This window comes from Nannospalax galili, unplaced genomic scaffold (genome assembly GCF_000622305.1).
Source record: "Nannospalax galili isolate Female #2095 unplaced genomic scaffold, S.galili_v1.0 scaffold213, whole genome shotgun sequence".
Lineage (NCBI taxonomy): Eukaryota > Metazoa > Chordata > Mammalia > Rodentia > Spalacidae > Nannospalax > Nannospalax galili.
This window is the reverse complement of record NW_008335195.1, coordinates 2,873,935-2,893,071: the sequence shown is the minus strand read 5'-3', so window position 1 is coordinate 2,893,071 and position 19,137 is coordinate 2,873,935. Positions and strand designations below refer to the sequence as shown.

At 42.4% G+C, this 19,137-nt stretch overlaps 1 protein-coding gene and 1 non-coding gene across 2 annotated transcripts in view; both read left to right on the top strand.

Annotated features, from left to right (window-relative positions):
- Leo1 (LEO1 homolog, Paf1/RNA polymerase II complex component) overlaps window positions 1–19,137 on the top strand; it is a 31,751-nt gene that overhangs the window by 1,276 nt on the left and 11,338 nt on the right. The window contains exons 2-9 of the mRNA XM_008829766.3: window positions 2,239–3,000; window positions 5,687–5,791; window positions 7,773–7,867; window positions 9,611–9,756; window positions 11,908–11,992; window positions 15,397–15,491; window positions 15,967–16,101; window positions 17,132–17,267. Of these exons, the coding sequence (XP_008827988.1) occupies window positions 2,239–3,000; window positions 5,687–5,791; window positions 7,773–7,867; window positions 9,611–9,756; window positions 11,908–11,992; window positions 15,397–15,491; window positions 15,967–16,101; window positions 17,132–17,267 (1,559 nt within the window). The remainder of the gene's footprint in view (window positions 1–2,238; window positions 3,001–5,686; window positions 5,792–7,772; window positions 7,868–9,610; window positions 9,757–11,907; window positions 11,993–15,396; window positions 15,492–15,966; window positions 16,102–17,131; window positions 17,268–19,137) is intronic.
- Window positions 11,497–11,618, top strand: LOC115069751. The gene has a single exon (XR_003848986.1). It is a non-coding gene; the product is annotated as a small nucleolar RNA SNORA26 (small nucleolar RNA).

The following is a 19,137-nucleotide window of genomic DNA, read 5'->3' as shown; positions in this document are numbered from 1 at the left end:
TTTTTTTTTTTTTTTTTTTTTTTTTTTTTTTTTTCTTTTTAAACCTGCTTTTAAGGATATTACGATTTTCTTCCATTTTAGATAAGTGGATTCTCTAGGATTTATTTCCAGGTCTGGTGTGTGCTGTCCTTCAAAGTTGCTCTTGATCTTGACGGTAGTATGAATGTGATGGTGCTTCATGTTATACCGACCTGTCCTCCCCACCCCCACTCCCACCCTGTTTCTCCTTTACCCCCTTCTTCCTTCCGTCCCTCAATGGGATCTTGCTGTATAGTCTTTGTTGGCCTGGAGCTGGCTCTGTAGGCCAGACTGGCCTTGAACTCTTGGTTCTCCTGGCACAGTGAGTGCTGGGATTACACATAGGCACCACCACACCCAGCTAGGAGTAATTTCTTTTGGATTGTTCACTAGTAGTGTATGTTGATCCTATCCTGTTGATATCCTGCAGCCTTGTTGAATACATTTGCTGTAATAGTTTTTGTGGCTTCTGTCGGGTTTTCTACATATAAATCGTGTTATCTGTGATTAGAGATAATTATGCTGTTTCTTTTTCTTGCCCAATTGCTCTGTTTAGTACTTTCTGTACACAGTATTGAATAGTGGTGAATGTAGGTACTGTGTTGTTCTCTACCTTAGGAAGTCAATGTCTAGATTTCTAGCATTATTTATGATTTATGATCATTGTAAAGTCTATAATGTCCCGTTTTCATCCCTGATTTTAGTAATATGAGTCTTGGCATTTTTTTTATCTTGGACAGTCTGGCTATAGATTGTTAATTTTGTTGATGTTTCCAAAGAATGAACTTTTAGCCAGGCATGGTGGTGCATGCCTGTAATCCTAACACTCAAGAGACAGAGACAGGAAAATCTTCACAAGTTTGAAGCTAGCCTGCTCTATATATTGAGCTCCAGGCTAAGACTCTATCACAAGAACCTATGTGATGAAAAACAAACAAACAAAAAATATGAACTAAGGGTTTAATTGATTTTTCTCTCCACTGTTTTTCTGTCGTCTTTTATTTTATTATTTCTTTCCTTCTGCCTATTTTGGGTTTAGTCTCCCTTTTCCTGATCTCAAGATGAAAGGATGGATTACTGATTTGAGACTTTTCCTTTCAATCTAGGTGTTTGCAGCCACAGATTTTCCTTTGAGCAACACTGTTACTGTTGTCCCCTAAGTATTGGTGTGCTGTGTTTTATTTTCATTCACCTTAAAATATTTTCTACTTTTCCTGTGATTTGTTAAGCCCTCAGTTATTAAAAAAATTTTTTTTGAAGCGTAGTTTTGCAAGATCTAAAATTCTTCAGGCTGGAAATGTGACTTAGTGAGTAATATATTTGACTTGTATGTGCAAGGCCTCATCCATCCCCAGCCACTGCAAAAACGGAAAATGCTCTTGTTCAACATTATTTTTCTTTCAATGTTTGGAATATATTAGCTCATGGATGCCCTTTTTGCTTCTGGGATTTCTGGTAGAAATTCATCTGTCTTCCACGCAGAGGCTCCCTCGTATAGGACAGTTGTTTTTGTTGCTTTCAACATTGTTTCTCTTTGGCAGCTTTGTAACGTGCTTGGTTGTGGATTCCTTGAAGTTCTTCCAATGTGGCATTCATTGAATTTCTTGGATATGTAGATTTATCAAATTTGGGAAGTTTTCAGCCATTATTTCTTCAGATATTCTTTTCTTTTGGGACTCTAATGCATGTGTGGGGATACTTGATGGTGTCCTTGTATAATTTTTTCCTGTAAGTCTTTTAGGCTTTCCTCACTTTTCTTCATTATTTTCTCTTCCTGCTCCCTCCAGTAGCGATACCTGTACCAGAAATGTGGGGCTGCTGTCTTGTTTATTTGTGTATGGGTGAATTAGGCAGTGGGGGTGGGACTATGTAAGCTAAAACACCAAGAGTTCTGTATTTATTATTTATTTCAGCTTTTTGAAATGGGCTCATTCTGTAGCCCAGGCTAGCCTGACACTTACTATGTAACCCAGGCTAGCCCCAAACTTCATCTTTTGCCTCAGTCTCCTGAGTTGCTGGGATTATTGATATAAGTCATGATGGCTGGTTCAGTTTAGTTTCGTTACTGAGATTCAGCTAACTTTTCTTAATTAAGCATTCCCCTGCTTCCTAAAACTTTAATCTCCAGAATACTGAGAAAGTTGACTCCCAACAAATTTTGCCAGTTTGATTTTGAGTTCCTTACTTTGCTAATGTTGCCTTGTGTTCTTGACCCCACAGACTCTGACTCTGGATGTGATTCAGACTCGGAGCAGGAGAATGGTGCTTCTGGCAGTAATGCCTCTGGAAGTGAAAGTGACCAAGATGAAAGAGGTGATTCTGGACAGCCGAGCAATAAGGAGCTGTTTGGAGATGACAGCGAGGAGGAGGGAGCGTCTCACCACAGCGGCAGTGACAATCACTCTGAACGATCAGACAATAGGTCAGAGGCTTCAGAGCGCTCTGACCATGAGGATAATGACCCCTCCGATGTCGATCAGCACAGTGGGTCTGAAGCCCACAATGATGATGAGGATGAGGGTCACAGATCGGACGAGGGGAGCCATCACTCAGAAGCAGAAGGTTCTGAGAAAGCACAGTCAGATGATGAGAAGTGGGACCGAGAAGATAAAAGTGATCAGTCAGATGATGAAAAGATACAGAACTCTGAGGATGAGGAACGGGCGCAAGGCTCCGATGAAGATAAGCTGCAGAACTCTGAGGATGATGATGACGAGAAAATGCAGAATACAGATGATGAGGACAGGCCCCAGCTTTCTGATGATGACAGACCACAGCTGTCTGAGGAGGAAAAGGTGAATTCTGATGATGAGAGGCCCGTAGCATCTGATAATGATGACGAGAAGCAGAATTCTGATGATGAGGACCGGCCACAAGGATCTGATGAGGAGAAAATGCAAAACTCTGATGATGAAAGGCCACAAGCCTCAGATGACGATCAAAGGCAGTCAGACGATGAAGAGGAGCAGGACCAAAAGTCAGGTAACACACTTAGGAGGGCCAATGTGACTTAGAAGCCCCTGGCTGTAGCAGTGGCCCGTTCCCATCTTTGTTACCTTGTTTTGTTTTTTCCAAAGAAAAGGATCTTAAATTTCACCTTTTCTGTGTATATTGCTTATTCTAAAGTTTCCTGTTTGTTTTTAATATCTCTTCCCCTTCCATTTATTAACTGAATAGATCAGAGAGAAGCATTGAAGAAGATAGTCTTAGTGAGGATGTGTGGTGCTAGAGAACTGAATAATGAACTGACTTGGTTCCATTTCCCTGGGCATCTAAAGAGCACGCCTCAGCGACAGTAGATTTGCCTACAGGAAATGGCGGTGTCATCGAACTATCCCCAAGAGTAGTACAGAGATACAGGTACCATGTTTCAGCTTAGCGCTGTGTGTGTTGTCTATAGGTATGTGTGTGCAGAGGTCGGAGGACACAGGCTCAGGAACCATACAGCCTGATTTTTGTGGAACACCTCCCCCTTTTTTTTTTTTGTCTTTTTGAGACAGGGTCTCCCTGTAGTCCCAGCTGACCTGAACTCACTATGTAGACCAGACTGGCCTTGAACTCACAGAGATCCACCTGCCTCTGCCTCCCAAGTGCTGGGACTAAAGGCATGCGCCACCACGCCCAGCTTGAACCCCCTTTTATAAATGTCACTTAGACAACTCTGCTCAAATAAGACATTTTTCATAAAGAACAAAAAAAATTTTAGAGATCATGTTTCCTTGAATTATATAAAAGTTACCCCAATTTGGTTGAAGTCTTTCTGAAATGATGTTTAGGTTGCTTCATTTCTTTTTCTTTTTTAAAAAAATATTTATTATTTTTATTTTATGTGTACCCATTTATTGCCTGTATGTAAGTAAGTGTACCCATATCTTGCAATGAATGACCACGGAGGACAGGAGAGGCTGTCAGATCCCCTGGAACTGGAGTTACGGGCAGTTGTTGTTAGCTGCCTTGTGGGTGCTTGGATTTGAACCCTGGTCTTCTGCAAGAACAGTCAGTGTTCTTAACCGCTGAGCCATCTCTCCAGGCTCCAAGGTTGCTTCATTTCTGTAGGTGATTGGCCATATGAATTACATTTTGGTCCTACCTCAGAAACTTTAAGTATGGAGAAATCTTTGCCCCATAACACCTCACAGGGTGTCATTCAAAACCACACTTCGGCATTTTTGGGGGGAGAAGAGGGCTGAATGTGTACCGATACGAGTGTGAATCTGCATAGACTGTGGGGCTGCAGTAAGCATTTGGCAGCTCAGAGTAGAATTATTTGTGGTATCATTAGAATGTTTAAGGCTCTTTTAATACTGGGAAACTAATACAATATTGGGGTCACAGTAGAGAATCTGTTTTCTGTGTTTTTTTTTTTTTTAATTTCATTTTGAGATGGGGTCTCATATAGCCAAGACTGGTCTTGAACTTCTGATCCTTCTGCCTCCAGCTGCCAAGTGCTGGGATTACCAGGTATGTGCCAGCACACTCCATGGAGTTTTTAGGGAAATAATTATACCATCTAGAAATAGTCATTTGCTTCTTCCTTTCCCACATTTTCACCTTTCTTCTGGAATGGGTCTATATAATTTGATCATAAGTTTCAGTACTGTTTTTTTTCATTTCTATCAAGGATTTCCTGATTCTAGAAAGCAATGTTTTTTATTTTAATTTAATTGAGACAGGATATTATGTAGCACAGACTGACCTTGAACTCATGATCCTCTTGCCTCCATTTCTCAAGTGCTGAAATCACAGGTATACACTGCCATGTTCAGCTATTTTTAAAAATTAGTATGTGGCCTAGCACTAGGGAGGCAGAGGCAGAGGAATCTCTTTGAGTTCCAGGCTAACCTGGCCTACATAGCATGTTCAGGCCAACCAGGGCTACAAAGTGAAACCCTGTCTCAATATGGTAAATTTGATTTTGGTTATTGAATGTTGGAGCTAGATCTTTGTGTAGCCCTGGCTAGCCTGGAATTCACTGCTCAGACTGGCCTTGAATGTGCAACCATCCTACTGCCTTTGCTCCTGAATGTTGGGATTACAGGCATGTACCACCACACTTGTCACCTGTTTTTGTTTTTCCCCTTTATAATTTTTTTCTTTCTGTGGTTGAAATCAGGGCTTTGCTTATGCTAGGCATACACTCTATGACTGAGCTGTACCCTCAGCCTCTTTTTGTTTGTATGCACAGTTTAATTAGTATTGACACATTTATAGATTATGTAACCAGTACCTTCCCGACACAGAACAGTGTGTTAGGGTACACATTTTGCAGTCACATCTCTCCCTTGTGCCTAACCTGTCACCTTTTGATCTGTTCTTCACTATGTTTTGTCTTGGAGAATGTGATGTGATATAGAGTCATTTAGTGGGTATATACCCTTTTTAGATTTCTTCCTCTCCTCCCCCACTTCTTTTTTTTTAAAAGAGGGTCACTGTAGTCCAGGCTCACTCAGTGACCCTCCTGCCTCCGCCTCATTGTCTAGGATTACAGACTCACGTCTCTGTTCCAGGCCAGATTTTCTTCCTTCACTTGGTGTAATGCATTTTTGATTAATCCAAAATGTTCCATGAATCATTAGTCTATATATTGCTTTCTGTATTCCATTGTGTGTACCTACTACAGTTTATCTGTAAAGCAATGATTATTCAGACCTTTTAATGCACTTTTTAGAATCTGCAAGAGGCAGTGATAGTGAAGATGAAGTTTTACGAATGAAGCGCAAGAACACAATTGCGTCCGATTCTGAAGTGGATAGTGACGCCGAGGTGCCCAAAGGTGTGCCTTTCGTTTTTCTCCTACATACATCTGTTTCATATTTCTCTTTGCATTTAACTGTAGTGCACTCCCAACCCTAGGTGAGGTAAACCCAGACTGCAAGACCCACAGAAAACTGCACAGCTTAAACTGTTACAAACTTGCTTCTGTCTTAAATATTTTAATTATTTTTATTTTATGTGTATGAGTATATTGCCTGCATGTGTGTAAGTGCACCTGTGTCATGTAATGCCCGTGGAGTCAGAAAAGGGCACTGGAGTCCCCTGGAATTGGAGTTATGGATGATTGTTAGCTGCCCTGTGGGAGTTGGGAATTGAGCCTGAGTTCTCTGCAAGAGCAGTGGGTGCTCTTAACCACTGAACCATCTCGCCAACCCCCCAAACTTGCCTTTTCAGGTACAATTGGAGTGTATGTTTGGGGGACTGAGCCTCTGTTGGGTTAGGAAGTGACAGTGTACATTGTTCAGTTTGAATAAGGACAGTCCCAGGGTACCTTGGTCTCAGACTTTTTTTTTTTTTTTTTTGGTCTTTTTTGAGACAGGGTCTCCCTGTAACCCCAACTGTCTTGGAACTCACTGTGTAGACCAGCCCAGCCTTGAACTCAGAGACTTTTAACAGTCTATTATCAGGTGAAGGAACAGTCTGGCTGAGGGTTAGCTGAAGAGTTCATGAAAACACAGTGTTCAGTTTTTTGTAAAGGTAGAGATGCACATGTCCATCTCCCTGTAAACTATGTTTGTGAATGGCAGGTGACCACACAATGAAGGTGTTAGTGCAAAAGTTACAGCCAACCTGATTTGCCAGACTTGACTGTGAGCAGCTGTTGCCATGTGGAGTGGTAGTCAGGCATCACCCAAGAGGCTTACATAAGTTGTCAAGGAACATGATAAATGCATACATTTAGAGGGTCAACCGTAGAGAAAAGAAAAGTTGGACAAAATAGCAAGCTCTGGGATTTACTTAGATGTCTCACTAGTAGTTCTGTGAGTAGACTTTGGAATCAGATGATCCTTTATCTTCAGTTGGTCAAATTACTTCCTAAACTAGTTTTTTCTAATGTGTAAAGGGAGACGATGCAGACCACCTTACAAGGTTGTGGGAATTAGTATGGTATGTGCATTGTCTAATTTTGTTCATAAATGTTTCTTGAGGTTCTACTGTGTACTGGTGCTGTTCTGGATTCTGGGAATGTGACCATGATCAACATAAATGGTAGAACTTGCCATCTTGTGGCTTTAGGGTATAGAGACTGCTATCACAGGTAAACTAAATATACAGCAGTTGGATGGTGACAGGCTGAGGGATGTGTGTGAGAGTGAACAGAGTTATTTTGCTGATTTGCCATATGATGAACTTTCATCAGTGTCTTGGCCATCTTTGCTTTGCTTCCCAGTGATTTTGTTGTCTGCCCTGTCTCATAGGTTCATCCCAGACCATGTCTCTGTCAACAATTGTAACTTCAGTAATCTCAATTTTAAGCAGACTGCTTTTTAGCCACTCTTTTGTCTACCTACTGTAGCACCTCACCTTTTCTTTTCTCTTTCTTTCTTTCTTTCTTTCTTTCTTTCTTTCTTTCTTTCTTTCTTTCTTTCTTTCTTTCTTTCTTTCTTTCTTTTTTAACCGGTTTTATAGATTATTGTTTTGACATATACCTAGGTGATAATTCTACCTGTGAGGATGGGGGCCTGGGTAGACATACATATGTATTGAAACTTGAGGGACTTTTGTAGAGAAGGGACTTGCAGAGTTCATAACCCAACTTTGAATATCTAGCCTGGGATAAACAGCTGGTTCCTGGAGAATCAGGGAAAGTGAAGAAGGATGAAGAGGAGGAAGAGGAGCTTCCTGTACCGTGTTCGTGTCTCTCCACACACAAGTCATACAAGGTTTTAGGCAGTTTCCTGGGGCTAGCCCAGAAATGTTGGGGATTGTTAAAGCGAAGACCAGATGTTAACTCTGCATTTTTCCTTCTGCATTTGAAGCTAATACAGAAACCATGGATCTATTTGGAGGTGCCGATGATATATCTTCAGGGAGTGATGGAGAAGATAAGCCCCCTACTCCAGGACAGCCTGTGGTAAGTGGAAATTACAAGTGTGAACCAGGCCCTATGTTCAAGGTAAGACAGAGTTTCAGAGGTGAAGGCTCTCTCTTTCTCCAAGAAGTAGGTAACTAAATTGTAGTATGAAAATACAATGAATAAATGACTTTATTTTTGATTTATTTATTTTTATGTGTACGAGTTTTACCTCCATGTATGTGAGTACCTTGGTTTGTGCAATGCCCATGGAGGCCAGAAGAGGGTTTTGGATCCCCTGGCTACCATGTGGGTACTGGGAACTGAACCCAGGTCCTCTGTAAGAGCAGTGCTCTTAACTGCTGAGCCAATCTCTCCAGCTCCAGAATTCTTCTGCAGAGGCTTTTGATTGAGGAAGAGTAGAAATGATGACTGCTAACTTGAGGTGGTGCAGAGCCTCAAGTGATCATGTTGGCCTAGAGATCCTTTGACTTAGTTGTTTTTTTGATCTTTGCAAAAAAAATGCGTTGTGTTAATAATCTTTCCTTCTTTCCTTTTTTTTTAAAAAAATTTTACTTTTGGAGACAGGTTCTTGCTTGCTACATAGCTCAGGCTGGTCTCCAGCTCACCATGTGTTGATAGTCTTCCCTGACATGAATTATTACAGTGGCTGCACATTGGAGCCTTGATTAATTGCACACCTCTGTTGATGACTGGAGGGTAAATTGCTCACAGAGGTGATGTAGTGTATGGTGCGTGCGCGCTGGGCACCCTGGCATGGTGTGCGCGGGCACGCCTGGAGAGTCGCAGCACGGGTCCGCGGGCTTCTCCATGTCTCTGTGGGTCTCTGCTGCTGGAGCGTTGTCCAGCCGTGTACTGCCTTAATTTCCCCCGTGCGCTTTCCTCTTGATGCGAGATCCACTGGCCACTGGATCACGCAGGAGAGCGCAAGGCGGCTGAAGCTGGGATCTGTGAGCCGGTGACGGAGGAATGCTGCCTCCGGAGAGGCTGGATCGCCAGTAAGACACGGGACTCTGCTTAGTCCGTGTCACAGCTTTTATTAAGTGTAGCTTCAAGTGATCCAGCTCTCTATTATTGAGAGAAGACTGGGATATTTATACCATGGGGGTAGTGGTAAAAGCTTTGGCTGATAGATACTTTGTGAGACATTCTATTTGCATATGGAAGTGGGTTTCTGCCATGCTGCCAGACCGCTGACTACCTGAAAAATCACACAGGAAAGCATGGTATTCCTAGAGCCAGAGGCCATGTTTATGTTATGGCATTTGTGGCGGGCACTTCAAAAGGAGGGTCAGGCAAAATGCCAGGAAGGCACCCTGCTATGAAAGGAGTCTCAGCACATAACTCCGAGCTCATGAGCTATCCGGATATGAAGAGACTTCTACTTCACATAACAGAGGCCCCCAACAGTAGTGTACTGTTGCAGCCAGGCTTGTCTTCTCCTGAGGTATTTTGGAGATAGTTGAACAGTGATAAGGATTGGGACTGCATTGTCTCTAAAGTAACATCTAAATACAGTTCTTGTTGGGCATGGTGTCTTATACCTGTAACCCCAGCACTTGGAAGGCTGAGGCAGGAGGATTTCTGTAAGTTTGAGGCCAACTTGGTCTGTGTAGTAAGTTCCAAGCCATTCTGGCCAACAGAGTGAAACCCTGTCAGAAAACAAAACAACAAAATAAAAAACCAAAAAAATGATGCTTGCTCCTTTATGTAATTAAAACACAGAGTTTGAACTGGGCGGTTACTAGGCCAGCAAAGCTCTAAGTTCTGCTTTCTCTCCAGGATGAAAATGGCTTGCCTCAGGATCAGCAGGAGGAGGAACCAATACCCGAGACCAGGATAGAAGTAGAAATCCCCAAAGTAAACACTGATTTAGGAAATGACTTGTATTTTGTTAAATTGCCCAACTTCCTCAGTGTAGAGCCCAGGTAAGGAGACCAACTAAAATGTTTTCTGGATGTTAGATAGAAATATGTGGATCTAGCCGGGCATGGTGGCGCACGCCTTTAGCCCCATCACTCCGGAGGCAGAGGCAGGTGGATCTCTGTGAGTTCAAGGCCAGCCTGGTCTACATAGTGAGTTCCAGGACAGCTGGGGCTATAGGGAGACCCTGTCTCAAAAAGACCAAAAAAAAAAAATAAATAAATATGTGGATATATGTGAATATATTTTGCTTACTGTTATTGAATTGACTGATCGTGGAAATGGAAACTTCATTTTGTATTTTTTTAATTTTTAAAATTTATTTTAATTTTTTTATATGTATGAGTGTTTTGCCTACGTGTATATAAATGTACTGTGTGTGCATAATGCTCTCAGAGGCCAGAAGATGGCATCAGATCCCCTGGAACTGGAGTTAGAGACAGTTGTTTGTTGCCATGTAGGTGCTGGGACTCAAACCTGGGTCCTCTTCAAGAGCAGCCAGTGCTCTTAACTGTTGAGCCATCTCTCAACAGCTCCTCCCCACTGCCCCATTTGTATTTCTAAAAAATTAAACATCCTGAGTTAAAGTATGGGCCACTGTTTTTGTGAATGTTATTAGCAGTTTGTACTTTCTTAAGAATTGTCAGACACCAAGTCCTCAGACATTTACCAACTACTGCAGCTCTAACAGCAGTGCAGTGAGGAGTGGTGATATTTCTGGAGACATTGTGGTATCCATTGTAAGAACTGTTGTTGATCATAAAGCTAATGGTTTGGGACAATTAACAGTGCCTAGTGGGAATTACTTGCTAAGTCAATGCTGCAGCTCTTGGATAATTGACATGCTTTTCCTGCAGGAAAATGATGTGGAAAGCTATAGCATGTATAGCCTTTTCCTTGGAAGACTATAATAGGAACAAAGGATATTTTGAATTTATTTATTTACTTTATTTTATTTATTTATTTTAGGACAGGCTCTTACTGTATATCTGGGACTGGTCTAGAAGTCCCGCTTTTTTTTTTTAAATTTTATTTATTTTTTATTTTATGTGTATGCGTGTATTGCCTGCATGTAGGTAAGTGCACCCGTGTCATGAAATGCCCGTGGAGGTCAGAAGGGGTTCTTGGATCCCCTGGGACTGGAGTTACAGATAGTTGTTAGCTGCGATGTGGGTGCTGGGATTCAAACCTGGGTCTTCTGTAAGAACAACCAGTGTTCTTAACTACTGAACCATCTCTCCAGGCCTTAGAAGTCCTTCTTTTGACCAGGTTGACCTGGAACTCACAGTAATCCACCTGTCTCTGCCTCCCAAGTACTAGGATTAAAGTCATATGACACTATGACTATGTTGTTATTTTGAATGTTTAGCATTGCTTGAATTTTATTTCAACTAATATATAACAGCATCAACTTTTTAAAAATTTATTTATTTTTTATGTGTATTCATGTATTGCCTACATGTAGGTAAGTGCACCCGTGTCATGCAATGCCCGTGGAGGTCAGAAGGGACTCTCAGATCCCCTGGGACTGGAGTTATGGACAGTTTTTAGCTGCCATGTGGGTGCTGGGATTTGAACCCGGGTCTTCTGCAAGAACAACCACTGTTCTTAACTGCTGAGCCATCTATCCAGCCCCCAGCACCAATTTTTAAAAATTTATTGTCATTTGAATACTTCAAGTTGACCTTGAAAATATTTGACCATTTTTGCTTTTCTTTTTTAAGAGAGGGTCTCCGCCCTTTCCTGTGCCCTTTTAAGGTTGACACGGTACTTTAAGAGGCCAACACAGAAGGGTAAAGGAACTCTCCATAAAACCCAGAGAAGAGACTGTATACCTCCTCTTTGGATCCTGTCTGGAGTCACACTGCAAAAAACAAACAAAACAAAAAAACAACAACAACAAAAAAGAGAAGGTCTCACTAAGTAGCCCTGACTGGCCAGGAACTCACTATGACCTGGCCATAAACTCACAGAGAGCCATCTGCCTCTGCCTCCCGAGTGTTAGGATTAAAGGTGTGGTGTGCACCACCGTGCCTGGCAACCACTGTGAGTTTTAAAGTTAAGAGTTTTTATATGATTATGTGCGAGATCTGTAATTTTATCATGGTGATCTTTATAAAATAGGATTAATAGCTTACTTTTAAAACACTTTGTAGGCCTTTTGATCCTCAGTATTATGAAGATGAATTTGAAGACGAGGAGATGCTGGATGAAGAAGGGAGAACCAGGTTAAAGTTGAAGGTGCCAAGCATCCTTTACTCCTTTTTCCTTGTACAGAGTAAAACCCAGGCATGCTAACTTGAGACTCCATCAGTGAAAGTGATTTTATACTTTCTGTTCTATCAGCCCAATGAACTACCTACTTTTTCAGATTGAGCCCAGGGTCCCTTGGTAAACCAGGCTGGCCTATAGAGATCTCAGAGAGGCCTGTCCTTGCCTTCTGAGTGCTGGTATTAAAGGCGTACCTAGCAAGGAGCCGCTGCTTCACTCTCCGAGGCACTGCCTGGGGATCAAACTTAGGTCCTTGCCCATTCTACATTTTTTTTCCTGAGGCAGGGTTGCCTGGCCTCAGACTTCTGATCCTCCTGCCTCAACCTGAGTGCTGCAATTGTAGCTCAAGCCACCATGCCTGACTAGGGCTGGGTTTTTGCATCTCAGGTAGCACTGTTATCTTCAAATATGGTGGATGCACATGTGCCTAAGTAACCGTAGAGAAAGAGGGTTCCTGTCTAAAGGGCCTGGACTTCCAAAGGTTTTCAGTAATCACTTGTGGAAATGCAAATCAAATAAGAAAACAGATGAAACAAATGCCAATAGTTTGCTCACGATCATATAGTTGATAGGTTTAGACTGTTTTTGTTTTGCCCTGTGCTCTCTCCACCATCTCGGCACCTCTAGCTCATCTGTCAGTATGGTTTCCTTGGAACGTGTGTGTAGTAATTAGTGGTATTAATTTCTCGTGGCCAATTTGGTGCCTCTGACTACATTTTACTGCTTTTCGTTGTTGCCATGATTTATATAAATTGATGTGGTAGTTATTTATTTACTCTTTAGCAATTAATTATTTTGGCATTTTTCCTTTTTCTCATTTCTGTTATAGTGCAGAAACGAGTATGCATATGTCTGTTGTATAATCCAGTGTGGGCATCATAATGCAGACGGCAGCATTTTGCTCTAAAACCTCAGTGCTTCAGAGTACAAAATGTCAGTGTTTAATGTAGGCTGCTGTCCTTCAGAATCTTGGAGTATGGTTGAAAATAACCCTGGATCCTTTGTTTCTTGAGTGATGTTTAAGACCAGGCAAATGAATAGTCTTGGAGTTAGTTGGTGGTGTAGTTACTCCTTTAGTGAACAGCGAGCACTTGCAGCTATGTGCCTCTGTGAGGCCATGTCTTTAGAAGTACTTTCATGTGCTTCATTCCAGTGGGGTGAGGCCTTACAATTTTTCCTGTCATCAGTAGCATCATAGAACAGGAAGCATTTCCCTAAGCAGCTTCTCAGTTAATAATGCCTGTGTACAAGATTGTATATTTGTATGTCACTAACTTATTGTGTACAAGACAGAAGACAGGAAGAGTGACAGGTTGTTTCATTTGAATTCCTTAAAAATATTTTTATTACATTTATTTATTGTGTGTATATGGGTGCTTGTGTGCCATGGTGCACATCTAGAGGTCAAAGGACAACTTTCAAGAGCTGGTTCTTCCACCATGTGGGTTCCGGGAGTGAGCTCAGGTCATTGGGTTTAGTGGCAAGCACCTTCACCCACTGAGCCATCTTACTAGCTGTATTTTAATTCCAACACACATGAATATAGGAAGAATGGTATAATGAACTCATATGTGCTCATCAGCTTGAACAGTCTTGTTTCATCAATATTCCCTAGCCTACCTTCCCTAGACTTTAATGAAAAATATTTCTGGGGCTGGAGAAACGGCTCAGCAGTTAAGAGCACTGACTGCTCTTGCAGAGGACCTGGGTTCGATTCCCACCACCCGCATGGCGGCTACAAACCGTCCTTAACTCCAGTTCCAGAGGAATCCGACGCCCTCTTCTGACCTCCGCGGCATTGCACGACAGGAATGCATTCACATACATGCAGGCAGTACACTCATAAAATAAAAATAATAAAATACTTTTTAAAAAAAATTTCTATTTTATGTGTATGAGTGCTTTGCCTACATGAACGTAAATGCACCACATATGAGTGCAATGCACGTGAACCAGAAGAGGGCGTTGGATCCCCTGGAGCTTGAGTTACAGATTGTTTGTTAGCCACCATGTAGGTTCTGAGGATTGACCCAGGTTCTCTGCAGGAGCAGACAGTGCTCTTAACTGGCCTAGACTATTTTGACATAAATCTCAGAAATGATATCATACTTAATTTGTACATATTACTGAGTTTATTTAGCTGATTTATTGCTTATTTAGTGAGGAAGAAGTAAAGGAGAAAAACTGGAAGCAAATCATTAGGTTCTGTTTACAAAGACTTTGGCACCTGGCCGTGGAGCTACAGAAGGGGTGTGGGAGTGGGGCCACAGCTGGTTTCTAGGGTAGAGGGTGGAGGAATAGGGACGCATGCACTTAGACCCGTCAGTGACTTTTCAGAATGTTAAAATATTCACTTCTCTTTGCGTTCTCTTCATTTTCATTCTGATTCTTTGTTGTTGGGTTTTCTTCTTTGAGACAGGGTCTTGATATATAGCCTAGGTTGGCCTCAAACTGGCAGTCCTGCCTCAGCCTCCCAAGTGGTGGGATTACAGACATACATCACTATATCTGGCTCATTCTCATTCTTCTAATCCTTGTGAATGTTCTATTTATTTATTTTTTTTCTTTTGCTGTTATTTTAGTGGATGTCCAGGATGTAGCAGTGATGAACTGTATGCATTTAATGTGCCTTGTTTTCCTGGAAGTCCCACAAAGTTTTAAATTTCATTAGTGGTGGCTCTCATTTTGTGTGTGTGTGTGTGTGTGTGTGTGTGTGTGTGTGTTGTGTCTTTTTGAGACAGGGTCTCCCTATAGCCCCAGCTGGCCTGGAACTCACTTTGTAGACCAGGGTGGCCTCGAATTCACAGAGATCCACCTGCCTCTGCCTCCTGAGTGCTAGGATTACAGGCGTGTGCCGCCATGCCCAGCTCTCATTTTTAAAATCTGTCTTGACATTTTTCCATCATTCTGGTGATAAAAGGTTAGATTCTAAACGTGTTCAAATCTGGGGTTCCGATTTTCAGAGAATCTCCATATGTGGTAGTGTCCCTGGCTCACTGGGTCATAGAGTATTCTCGTGTTGCTTTTACTGGCTTTTAAAAAGCTCACTCTACCTAAGGGTCTTTGTGCTCTTCACAGGTTCAAGCCCTGCTCCTGTGGCTCGGAGCTCTTCATGTATTTTAAAATTTCCCAGGCAAATGCAGATTAGTATCTGCCATAGTGCTCTGACTGCAAGCTGTGCTTGTGGCACTGGAATCTCGGAAGTTCCTTTAAGCGTTTTTTTTCCCTGTTATTAATGTATCCCAAGAGGATTTCATCATTGTCTGTTTTTCTGTCACTTACCTGTGTGTGCGTGTTCTATGATTGTGTATCTCTTGTGTGGTGGGAGGAAGCCCATAAACTACAGTTTTCTAAGGTTTTGTATTTTAAAACAGGTAGAAAATACTATAAGATGGAGGATACGCCGAGATGAAGAAGGAAATGAAATTAAAGAAAGCAATGCTCGGATAGTCAAGTGGTCAGATGGCAGGTGAGTGCCGTATACTGGTGTAGGTGTGGCACCCAGAGAGGTGAGAAAGTTTCGGGCAGGGGTCTTACTGGGGTCCGTCTCTTCTTGGAGAATTTCTGTTAGTTGCTCCCTGTGGCTGCATAGAAGACCTGAGAGAAAGGGTAGTTGGAGGTTGTACAGACTGGTGGGAGACACTGTGTGCCGAAGTTGTGGCCATCCACTTTGCAGACAGAATATTACTTAGAAAAATTATACCACTTCCTCAGTCCCACTGTATACTACTCGCAGTGTGAGGAAAAGTGTCTTTCACTGACAGCGTAGTAGGGGCTGGGCATACATCACAACAGGTGTTATTTCCCTGAAGCCAGGTTTTTTTCAACATGGTGCCTTCTTCTGAATTCTGTAAAGAGAGAAAGCAGTGGTTAAACCACATTTTTCGGTAAAGTAAAACAGTAGTATGAAGGCCTTTTGACTTCAATGTATTTTTTCTCTTCAGCATGTCCCTACATTTAGGAAATGAAGTGTTCGATGTGTACAAAGCCCCTCTGCAGGGTGACCACAATCATCTTTTTATAAGACAAGGTACTGGTCTCCAGGGACAAGCCGTCTTTAAAACAAAGCTTACCTTCAGGTAACTGTTCTTATCAATGTGTTGTTTCTATAATGTCTGGCTCCTGGTTGAGGGAGCTCCACAGTATAGTCCAAGAACTATTTCTCTATTCTGAAGGATTAAAGATGACTTTGTCAGGTACACCAAAAGTTGCTTTCTCGGGAGCCAGGTCGTTCTGACCAGTCTATTGTGTAAAATAGAATGTCTGTGTATTAATTTCAGGGATGACTGTTCTGTCAAGAGGCCTGACATTCTTGTCTGTGCTGGTCAGCGCATCCTTTGTGTCAGTAGAATTGATCTGGGAGACTAATTGATAATTAGGGCTGTTGAATGCATGCAATTAGAGTAAAGGCAATGCATATGTTGGGGGATGCAAGGATGCAGGTTGTCCATTGCCTTCTGCTGTTGCCCCAGCCCTCTGTAGGGATGTATCCCCCAAGTAGACTCACACCCTGGGTAGCTGTTGAAGGCTCTGCCCTTCTCTAGGCCTCTTTTCCTGATGATAAGTAGACCACCCTTCTTGGGAAATGCTTACCTGCAGGGAGGCATTTGCTTTTTGTGAATTATAATGGTTAAAGTATAGACTTTGTTATTGGCCTGTATTTGGCTTTATTTCTATTTGTGTGATCTTGTGCACCTTTCATTTTGTAATAATTATCTCATAAAGTATTTGTGACAAGTCAAATATTGTGTGACGTTCAAAGCACAGTGTCTGGCACACAGTGTCTGGCCCAGTGTGCATTTATACTGCTTGAGCCTCTAGGGGGTGGGCACAATATGCAAACCTGCTGTTACCCCAGCCTGTCCACTTACTGCCTCTAGAGGTGGTCATGCTATGCAGAGTCATCCTCATCCCAGCCTTTTCTTCTTTGATTTCCTGTCTCAATGAACTAGAGAACAAGAAAAGCCATTCCCCCCTAAAGTATTCAATTTCGTGGCCTTGCCTATTTGGTGAGTAGGCAGTGGCTGTCATCTTCATGTTTTGTGATGTGTGACTGACTCACAAATACATTCGGTAAATCGTGAGAAATTCCTGTTTGTTTCTTGGCAGACCTCACTCTACAGACAGTGCCACACATAGAAAGATGACTCTGTCACTTGCAGACAGATGTTCAAAGACACAGAAGATTAGAATCTTACCAATGGCTGGTCGTGATCCTGAGTGCCAGCGCACAGAAATGATTAAGGTATGTTGGCTAAGCTTTATCCTGGAAGCGTTTTGTGTATCAAGAACAGATTGCCCAGGCTGGAGAGATGGCTCAGCAGTTAAGAACACTGACTGTTGGCTAGAGAGATGGCTCAGCGATTAAGAACACTTGACTGTTCTTGCTGAAGACCCAGATTTGATTCCCAGCACCCACATGGCAGCTAACAATTGTCTGTAACTCCAGTTCAGGGGATCCAACAGCCTCTTCTGTTCTCCATGGGCATTGCATGGCATGGGTGTACTTACCTACATGCAGGCACTATACTCATATACATAAAATAATAAATAAAAAACCAGGCGTGGTGGCGCACACCTGTAGTCACACCACTTGGGAGGCAGAAGCAGGCGGATCTCTGAGTTCAAGGCCAGCCTGGTCTACATAGTGAGTTCCAGGACAGCTGGGGCTATAGGGAGACCCTGCTTCAAAAAGACAAAATAATTAATTAATTAATTAATTTAAAAATATATATAATAATAATAAAAAAAGAACAGATTGCCCAAAGGGTCTGTTCATCATCTCTTGTCGGACTTCCTTTCCTTCTTCCAGCTGACATGAACAGGAAACTGGATTAATTTCCTAAAGCAAAGAGATGTGAGGATGGTGATAAAACCTACAAGCTCTTGGGTTCTCCCCAACCAGATCCTGAAAGCTCTACAAAACTGGTCACTAAAATAACTGAACATGTAATATCAAACATCATTAAATCATGTACATCTAGTCTAGAATTCCTGTCAATAATCAGTGGGAATGTTAAAGACTGGAGCAGCAGTGTGAATGGAAGAGTGCCTTAAGTTGAATCTAGCAGAGCTTTGTGAATTTGGTTTGTGGTGTTGAGGATTAAACTCAATCATGTTAGGTAGGTGTGCTACCAGAGAGCTGCATCTTCTATGTGGGTGGGAGTTTATTTAACTTATTGTGTGTGTAGATGTCTGTGTGGGTGTGCATGCCATGACACCCATGTTCAAAGGACAACTTTGCGGAGTCAGTTCCCTCCTGTTTTTATATGGGTTCTGACAACTCAGGACGTGAGGCCTGCACGGCAAGTGCTTTACCCACTGAGCCATCTCGCCAGTCCTGAGTTTGTGGGGTTTTTTGGGTTTTTTTGTTTTTGTTTTGTTTTGTTTTTTAAGTCAATTTTGCAACATTCTATTGGTAGATTTTCGTAATTAAGCACAGACTTAGCTTGGAGACATTGCCTCTGAGTGATGGAGTATGGTCCTGCATTGACAGTGCTGGTCTCTGGTGCCGCACTTGCTTTGAGAAGCTGAGTGCAGTGGTACAGCCTCATCTTTCCTCTCTGTCTAATCCTTGCTGCATCTCAGCTGTTGCCTAGTCTGCCTCATGTGACTAGCTGTGTTCCTTGAGCAAGGAGGAGCGAGGCTGACAGTCCATTTATTGATCTTGATGTTGGTCTCTAATGGGAATGTGAGCCCCTGCCTTTTCTTCTCTTCTCTAATTTGTTCATGAGAACAAGTTAACTAAACCAGATCTAGGAGCCTAGTCTAGTCATACAGAAGGGCCTCACTATTTCTGTTCCCCGCCTTTTCTGTACAGGCTAGTGGAGCTGGAGGAACCCACAGATTCCAGACTCAGTGTTGATGTACTAGCCCTGGGAACCACCCTGAGGATTCCCCCAAGCCTTCTTTTACCTGTCTAGTCTGTGGAAGTATAGACAAGGAGCCAGCTAGTTGGCTCTTGGTCCTGACCCTTAATAGTGAGTCTACTGTAACTTCAGTGTAGCCACATACTCCATCATGAACACCTACCTGCGTAGAGTTTCTAGCATATCCCTGTCCGCAGCCTCTGTTTCCTTTATGAACCCCAGGTTGTGAAGTGCCAGGCAGCTTTA